Source organism: Eriocheir sinensis, chromosome 28 (assembly GCF_024679095.1).
Source record: "Eriocheir sinensis breed Jianghai 21 chromosome 28, ASM2467909v1, whole genome shotgun sequence".
Classification (NCBI taxonomy): Eukaryota; Metazoa; Arthropoda; class Malacostraca; order Decapoda; family Varunidae; genus Eriocheir; species Eriocheir sinensis.
Window position 1 is genome coordinate 17,461,930 of NC_066536.1, and position 9,417 is coordinate 17,471,346.

A 9,417-nucleotide genomic window follows, 5' to 3' on the forward strand; every position below is an offset into this window, starting at 1 on the left:
AATGTTCAGCTGTGGCTTTCATCTTCCTTCACTGGCCCTGGTTAACAAGCCTACAACTTTGCTCTCCTTACTGATCTAGATTCTAGAGCAAATGGTTTAGATCTTACACGTATCTGGCCGCCTTGGAGACATGCCTAACGTTCTGGACCTCATAACCTTTTACCCTTCATCTTTAATCAATATGCTCTGTTGGACTCCACCAGTCATGATCTTATTACCTGTATAGCCTCTGGACATACCAAAGAAATGTTGCTGTTGGTATTATGTTTCAGCTAGGGTAAAGAACCTGAGGATGTACGTTTTTGATTTCCAATGAATCATTTACAGCCTCCAGGTCAGAGATCACTTGGTCTTGGTGTGTGCCCAGGCCACGAGGGAAGTGATTGTCTTTGGCATGAAGGAACTATTCCACACACTAAAAAGCTCTGGTTCATTCACTTTTTCTTGTTCTGTCAAACAGCAGAGGGAAAATGAATATGCCAGATGATTAAGTATATAGTGTTTTCCTCAGTCGTTTAATTGATGTCTTACATATATGGCATAAGATGAAAAAATGTAACACATCAAAGTTTTCATAGTTGAGAGATGACTTGTGTAATGGTGATATCAAGAGATACAATGGATGACATAAAAAAGTCAGCTTACTGCCATGATCTGGTTACACAAAATGCATTCAGTGAGACCACAGAGACACACAGTTACTGGAGGCTCCAATCTCATCTTGTTTCTTTGTGGGCCTTGCGCTGCTTGGAAGTTGTAGGCCTGGCTTGGGAGTCCGCCACTTCCTCGTCTGGCTCAGTCTTAATTCGGGGAGACCAATTCTTCTTCAGAGACGCACTTGAAGCAGCACCTCGACTGGCTTCATCCTGCTTACTCTGCTACAGGGAAGAGTGGATCAATGAGTGAGGTCCAAGGCTGGTATTATAAGACACTTTTGCTTCTCACACCAACTATTTCTAAAGGTCAAAGAGAGAATCAATCAGGTTCTAATGCGTGTTTCTTTACGTTCATGGTACAGAAGGGTCATACTACCACCAGGGTCATAAAACTACTCCTGGATATGCCCTAAGCTCTTAGGAAAGCCTTGTCAAATAGGTGAACTTGGGTGATGAAAGACGTATAAGAAAAGGCTACAGAAAAATATGCTGGAGGAGATGAGAGATAAAAGTTTTTTTTTTAAGGGAATGAGGAGGTAAAAGGAGTATGGAAGAGGCATTAGTGGTTTAGAAAATAGCATTAAAATACTTTGATGTAAACAACCTACCTTGTCCTTAAAATTATGCGCTAATTGTTCACTCCTTGACTGCCAGATCATCTGCTGCCGCTGCACCACCTCCAGATACCTGCCAGGGGGAAAAGGCAGTCTAGAGCACACTCCCTTCAGAAATAATTTGTAAGCTACAGAATTATATATAGGCCCAGCATACACAGAAGAAAGATCAGAAAGTGTAAGACTGCAGCAACCATGTCTAGAAGAATACATCACTGAAGAATACTTGTTTGAAAATAAATATTGTGAAGGAGCAAAAAAACTACAGAAATTTGGGATGAAAAGAAAAAAAAGAAAGAAAATGAGGAAAAGAGGAGACCCAGACAGTGAAGAACTACATGAAGGAGTGCCGTTACAAAGGCGAAACTCCCAACCGTGAACTGAACTGAGCTAAATATGATATAAGGAAGGGAAGTCCATATCCAGTCTTTCTGCATAATCAAAGGTTCAACGTATACTGAGAAGATCAAGAAACAACACCGTCTGCAGGACACATTAACTTACTTGTTCACAAATCCTGTGTCTGTAGGCAAAAGGAACTCCCAGATGCCCCGTGCGCCCCTGTAGCGTGACACTCCCCGCAATATTTCCTTCAGGTCATTGCTGGGCAGCCCCACGACATCTGCTACTTCCCCCCGCAGGATGCCTGTAGTCTTGGTGAAGAGGTACAGCTGTGGAAGGATGATGCTGATGAAACGGAATAGTCATAATATACATACCTAACAGTGCTGATCTTATTGAGAGAATGAGCTGAAGCTTAACTTTGGAAACATGTAAGAATATTTAAAACCAGGATGGAAAAAATGTGCACCTGAAACTCTGAAAATAATATACCACGTTACTGATACAAATTTGTGGATAAGCACAGTCATCAAGAAGTAAGCAAAAAACTGTTTGATGATCCAGTTCTGAAGTTGGGTTATTTTTAGCATGATATATCATATGAAAGATTATATAAAAAGATCTTGCAAATGTATCATGCTAAGAATGCTGAGTATTACTTAATGATATTTCCATGTAAAAGAGCAGCATGGTCTGAGACACTCACCACATAGTCCCTTCCTCGCTGAATGAGGTCATTTGGCACACCCGACTCTGACTTGATGTCCTTGGGGTAGATGATGTCTGACTTGACCACCCAGTTGCCCTGAACCAACACTGCCACTTGCTGCAGTACCTTCAGCACTGACTGGGCTGACTCTGTGTTGGCTCCCATCCCCAGCACACTCAGGAGCTCCCCAAACGATGCAACACCAGCTGAAAATTAAAGAGACCTGGCTAGAACCCTAGGCTGTTGAAGGCCACAATTCCAGGGCTTGAATACTTTAACCCCTTGAAACACTCCACTATCCACCACAGAGGCAGAGAAAGACCTGGGAGTATATGTTACCAGGCTGCCAGTGAAAGCCAAATACGTGCCAATTGCAGCGGAGGGGTTAACTGTGGTGCGATTTATGCTTACTGGGGTTACTAATTACCAGTCTATGGGGTGCCGTTGTGCAATCTTTAGAAAAAAACATAGAAACTGCTGAAATCCAGAATGTTAGCTCTGACCGGTGACAGGAATAGGAAGTTGACCACAGCCTTTGAATAAACCATGCCAGAACTGTGATCTAAGTATCTAAACCCATGCTTTTGGTACGAGGAATACAACTGCATCTAATCTAAAGTTACTCAACTTAATATTTCCAGCAGAATATAACAACTTTCATGGGGTTATTACTGCCATCCACTTGCAGATTTTGAATGGGTCAGGGAAAGGTTTGTGGTCATCAGTCATCAAACCTCTGAAAAAAACATGATGAACAAAGCCTAGACAAAGCCTTAATCTCTCTCTCCTCTCTCTGACTTACTTTGCACTTTTTTTTTCATTGGTCAGAGAAGCTTTTCTCATACATTCTACGGCAACAACAGCCTGTCCTCACCATTGACCATGACTGTCCTGACCCGGTCGTGCAGGGGAAGGGAGGCGAGGGCGGTGCGAGACATGAGGTGAGCAGGAAGGCCGGGCGCGGCGATCTGCACCTCCTCTGTGGGTGGTACTAAGTGCTTCATGTACTCAGCAGCTCCGAGGCTAAACTGGTCGATGTGCTCGTCCTCGTACAGGCAATACAATTTCCTCCTTTCAAATTCACTGTGCTCACCACCAAACCTGTAGAGTGACAATTATTATCCCATGAACACTGGAACATGATATTAAGGTCATATAAATTGGAATAGGTTGAGCTCTGATTTAGAACTATGGAAGGAGTTACATAAAAAATAAGATATCAGAAACAAAACAGAGTGGTTCTTCCTTTTCATAATAAACCACAGCCCTTTCAACTTAGTCAACCTACATTACCTTGCAGAAAAATTGGAAGAGAGGAACACTTATGTGCATTACATTTTATTTTAATTGTAATTATCTAATGAAGGCTGCTAATGATATTAATGACTTTAACATCAATGACAACTAACTTGTGGTAGTCAACTTCAATCCACGGTTCTTCATGTATCTTCCGCAGGAGAAAGCCGTAACTCTTCTCTTTGGCCTTGCGACTCTTTTCAGTTTCTGGGTTCTCAAATCTGACTGTTACTTTCTTTGCTTTTTCGTCCTCATCAGAATCTGAAAAAGGAACCAAGGCTCAAACTACTTACTAATATCTATCAATTCCCAGGGAGGTTGAAAGGCCTGAGAAATATAATAAATCAGAAGATCTTATGCTCAGTCCATTTTAATAGTAGTTTAAAGATTACAAGATAACTATATTTCATCCATTTTAAAGATTTTTCAGTTGAATTTATAACACGAGCATGCGTGTCACCTTCCTCCCCAGCCGTGTCCTTGCGGTCCTGTCTGCCTCTTTTGTCTGCCTGGTCCAGATAGGAGAAGGAAGGCCGAAGGGCGAGGACTGTGGTGATAGGCGAGAGGTGCAGGCTATTGTCACGCATGACACCCACAGCATAACGGCTTGTGTCACTCAGAGCTTTGCTGGATGTCAGAATTAGCTTGTCCATGACATTGCTGGAAGATAGAAAAAAGTGCAGTGCAATAATGGACAAAAGCAAATAATTCCTGTCAAATTTTCTGGCAGGAAATAACAGGAAGTGCAAGCAATCCAGTATCTATAATTCATATTAACTTACCTCTTGTAAAAGTTGTCCTCGGAATCTCGCGATTCCCTGTATGTTCCATCTACGTTATATGCAATCTGTTCCCCTTTGCTCTTGTCATAGGTGGGTCCTCTGGTCCTCAGTCCCATTTCCATTTCTATGTGTCCACTCTGGGGCCGGATTCTTGTCTGAAAATTTGTTAAGCGCATACACCGTGCTCTTATTCTCAGAACCTGTCCTTGAACCTCTTTCATGATTCATTATTGTTGGAAAAAAAAATCTAGCTTCACAATGAAAATGTAATTGATCATGAGTGAAAGAAAACAACTATGAGGCAGCCCACTGTACAGTCCCTAATATCACCCAGGTACTAGAACGGTGTAGCTACTAAGTTGTTTTCATTGCAACTCTTGGCTCTGTGCTAACCTTGAGGATGGTGGAGTCATCGTAGGTGTGAGAGCGAGGCCGCACTGGGTACTGCAGCACATACAGTTTGTCCAGCAGAGTCTTAGACAGGAACACAGGAATCTGTAATGGCAAAATATTCATGAACATTTTACGAATTTTAAGGTTAAGGGTCATATTTTTAAACATTTCTGTATGGGACTGTATGGATATAAAAAGGATACAGCAAGAAGAATTGTAAAGCTGACAAGTATTCCTGATGCAGTGCTGGGAAAAAAGTGCACAAATGCTCTACAACAAACAAAATTATAATGCAACAGTGTATTACAGTGAGGAAGTTAAGTAATACAGTACCATTGAAAAGCAAAGTGTGTGAATAAACAGAGGAGAGGACCGAGAGGAGGAGGACCTAAGAAGCGATACTGTAATGCCAAGAAGTTTAGTTTAAGTGGAATGTACAAAACGATCACAAAAGTAGATTTAAGTGTACGTAAGTATTAAGTATGTCCCTCCCAATGGCTGAAAGGGGGGGGCCATACTTAATACTTACATAGGTACACTTAAATCTACTTTAGTGATACTTCTGTACATTCCACTCAATCTTAACTTCTTGGCATTACAATACAAAGCATTACAGGTCAAAAGAAGAAGAAAAAGAAGAGGGATGGGGAGGAAGGTCAGGAGAAGGATGGGGCGGAAGAACAGCGGATGGATGGGGAGAAAAAGACAGGGACAGTAATTCACCACGGCCTGATCACATATTGGACTCGTAAGAAGAAAACATTTGAGAATAGAAGAAAAAAAAGAGGGATTGGGAGGAAGGACAGGGGAGGGATGGGTGAGGAGGAAAGGACAGGGACAGTAATTCACCATGGCCTGATCACGTGTTGGACTCGTAAGAATTAAACATTTGAGAATAGAAGAAATAGAAGAGGAATGGGGAGGAAGGACAGGGGAGGGATGGGGAGGAAGAACAGCGGATGGATGGGGAGAAAGAGACAGGGACAGTAATTCACCACGGCCTGATCACGTGTTGGACTCATAAGAGGGAAATATTTGAGAATACCGCCGCCTGGTTATCTCTGCTCACCTCGGCCACCAGCGGGTCACTCTCTGCACCCTCGGCCTTCATCCCTGCGGCCACGACAGGGACACCAGTGGTAATTTGACACTCCTTTTGACCCTAGGCGAGAGCAGGGACCCGCTGACATGAACCACACGTGTTGTCAAATGTCAGCAGCTCCTCCTTCTTCTTCTTCTTGTTGCGTTTTGTATCTCTTCTTTTAGGTCTTCCTTGGTACTTCTCTCCACTTAAATACTTCACGACGCACACTTAGTTACTACACTGTGCACACTTATATATACTTCAGCCAGCAGCGGTCAATCCTGAGAGGCTGAGAGGGAGCAAGGTGATAAATGTTTTTACTGGTTTATGTGAAATATTAGCAAAAGGAGGACATGTTATTTGCTTTTTTATGGTTTTGTTGTTTTTCTAGGTCATTATTATTAGGTAGGATAGCAGACCCACACGTAGAATAGCCTCCTGCTGGCGATTACGAGTCCAGCACGTGATCATGCCGTGGTGAGTTGCTGTCCCTGTGTCTTTTTCCTCCCCATCCATCCTCTGTTCTTTCTCCCCATCCCTCTCTTCCTCTCCCCGGGCTCCCTTCCTCCCCACCCCACATGTAGAATAGCCTCCCTTCTCCCCCGTCCATTGTCTGTCATTTCCTCTCCATCCATCCGCTGTTCTTCCTCCCCATCCCTCCCCTGTCCTTCCTCCCCACCCCGGTCCTTCCTCTCCATCCTTCCTCTGTCCTTCCTCCCCACCCCGGTCCTTCCTCTCCATCCCTCCCCTGTCCTTCCTCCCCACCCCGGTCCTTCCTCTCCATCCATCCCCTGTCCTTCCTCCCCACCCCGGTCCTTCCTCTCCATCCCTCCCCTGTCCTTCCTCCCCACCCCGGTCCTTCCTCTCCATCCCTCCCCTGTCCTTCCTCCCCACCCCGGTCCTTCCTCCCCATCCCTCCCCTGTCCTTCCTCCCCACCCCGGTCCTTCCTCTCCATCCCTCCCCTGTCCTTCCTCCCCACCCCGGTCCTTCCTCTCCATCCATCCCCTGTCCTTCCTCCCCACCCCGGTCCTTCCTCTCCATCCCCTGTCCTTCCTCCCCACCCCGGTCCTTCCTCTCCATCCCCTGTCCTTCCTCCCCACCCCTGTCCTTCCTCGCCATCCATCCCCTGTCCTTCCTCCCCACCCCGGTCCTTCCTCTCCATCCCTCCCCTGTCCTTCCGCCCCACCCCGGTCCTTCTCTCCATCCCTCCCCTGTCCTTCCTCCCCACCCCGGTCCTTCCTCTCCATCCCCTGTCCTTCCTCCCACCCAGTCCTTCCTCTCCATCCCTCCCCTGTCCTTCCGCCCCACCCCAGTCCTTCCTCTCCATCCATCCCCTGTCCTTCCTCCCCACCCCGGTCCTTCCTCTCCATCCTTCCCCTGTCCTGCCACTCCCTCCCTCTCTCACTCTCCCTTGCCACTTCCCCTCCCTCCCTCGCTCTCCCTTCTCCTCTTTCACCCACCTCCCTCCCCTCCAGACCTCCCCCTCCCGCCTGGTCGCCCCGCACAGCAACCCTAGCTATGATGTGCTATTGGATTCGTGTTGGGGCTCGGAAAGCGGCTCAAATCTGCACTCTTCCTCCTCCTCTTGTGGCCATTCAAGTCCTCCTCTTCTTCCTCTTGTGGTTTTTGTGCTCTTCTTCTTCTTGTGGTTTTGACCGATAAGTTTTGCTGCCTAACGTATGGTTGTGGTCAAGACTTTGATTTTTGACGCCCTTATTATGGCTTTCACGGCGTTGGTTTAGGTCTCGTTTTAATGGGTGTTACTTTTGACGCGTTTGGGTATATTTGGTTTTGTTACTAATGCTCGGGTTTATTTGTTTTGATAATTTATATGCTGTCGACTCTCCTCTTTGTCCCAACAGCAATGAAAACAGGACTCACACACTAGCCTTGTTTCCCTTCATAAAGCGTTACAGACCCCATCAGCCATAAGACAACACTTAATAAAGAATATAGAGCCAATTACAACCATTTCTAGGGGTCAGAGAGGCGTATTTACATTTGTTTACCTAATGTTATATATGCGCACGGCTTGCTCATCTGTTATCAAGACCAGTTAAGTTTAATCAGAAGACAATTGATCTGGCTATCTACGAATATTTCAAACCTATCATACCTCTCAGTCTATAGAAGAACAATTACCAAACATAACTGATCTACTATAGGCCTCTAAATTGTCCCAGAAAAGTAATTACAGGGCCAGAAAGGTATATTATTAACTGGCAACTGATACATGAGGGAAGAAAGAGGAGTGAGATAATTTTATAGGAGGAGGAGAAGGAGGAAACAGAGGAGAGAGGTAAGGAAGAAGAGAGAGAGGGAATTAGGGAGGAGGATGTAACAGGAGGAAGAGAGAGAGGAAGAAACAGAAAAGAGAGGGAAGGAGGAGGTAACAGCTAGCTAGGTGAGAGGAGGAAGGAGAAGAGAGAGGGAAGGAAGAGGAGGAAGGAGAAGAGAGAGGGAAGGAAGAGGAGAAAGGGAGGATAATAACAGAGAGAGAGAGAGAGAGAGAGAGAGAGAGAGAGAGAGAGAGAGAGAGAGGCGACTTTAATGTTGGGTTTATCACTAGGTTTATCACAAGGTTTATCACTATAGGTTTATCACTGGGTTTATTTTTCATTGGGTTCATCATTGAGTTTATCATTGGGTTTATTTATCATTGGGTTTATCACTGGGTTTATCATTGGGTTTATCACTGGGTTTATCATTGGGTTTATAACTGGGTTTATCATTGGGTTTATAACTGGGTTTATCATTGGGTTTATAACTGGGTTTATCATTGGGTTTATAACTGGGTTTATCATTGGGTTTATAAGTGGGGTTATCATTGGGATATATATGTAATGTTATTTTCTTGTATAGTATCTGTATAGTAATATTGAGTATTGCTAAGTTAGATAGGATAAAAAATAATCTTCTGATATTTATTTGATTGACTGATTGATAGTTTAATTATTGCTGCAAAAGTACCTACACAACAAAGGAGTAGGGAGGAATATATTTATTAATTTTTAGATAACAGTTTTACACCCAAAATTGCGATAATATATACACAGATGGCTATGAAGATGGATGTGAACATGATGAATGATATGAATACAATGAATAAGAGAATGAATAAATAATCTGATGATATTTTCCAAATATAACCTAATTTCTGAATACGACCATAGATGGATGTGAATATGAATGTAAAAGTGAATGAATTTGATGAATGATATGAACACTATGAATAATTTTAAGATAATGGCAAAATAACCTGATAATTTTTTTTTTTTAATTCGTGTTAAAGCTGTTTTCCACCAAAAATAGAATACGATAATAGATGAATGTGAAAAAAAGATGTATAAGGAGATTATATGATGAATGATATGAATACTATGAATGAGATAATGACAAAATAATCTGAAAACATGTTTTAATACGTATTTTAAAGCTGTTTGATCCACCCAAAATATCCTATAGTACGACAATAGATCGTGAAAAATATGGATATGAAAATGGAAGTGAATATGATGCATGACATGAACACAGTCAATG

General features: G+C 43.5%; 1 protein-coding gene across 3 annotated transcripts; it reads right to left on the bottom strand.

Moving 5' to 3' along the window:
* Positions 1-486: 486 nt before the first annotated feature.
* LOC127004664 (DNA-directed RNA polymerase III subunit RPC5-like) lies at positions 487-6,430 on the bottom strand. Of its 3 annotated transcripts, XM_050872741.1 has the most exons (11): positions 6,300-6,430; positions 5,862-6,165; positions 4,793-4,894; positions 4,400-4,554; positions 4,078-4,277; positions 3,731-3,878; positions 3,196-3,422; positions 2,319-2,527; positions 1,775-1,941; positions 1,265-1,343; positions 487-878 (listed from the first exon to the last, which is right to left on the bottom strand). In XM_050872741.1, exons 2-11 carry the CDS (start codon positions 5,901-5,903, stop codon positions 717-719), a joined length of 1,491 nt encoding a protein of 496 aa, XP_050728698.1. In that variant the 5' UTR covers positions 5,904-6,165; positions 6,300-6,430; the 3' UTR covers positions 487-716. The 3 variants fall into 3 exon arrangements, with proteins under 3 accessions (XP_050728698.1, XP_050728699.1, XP_050728697.1); XM_050872742.1 differs by having other exon boundaries at positions 487-875; positions 5,862-6,378; XM_050872740.1 differs by having other exon boundaries at positions 5,862-6,375.
* Between the last annotated feature and the right edge of the window lie 2,987 nt (positions 6,431-9,417).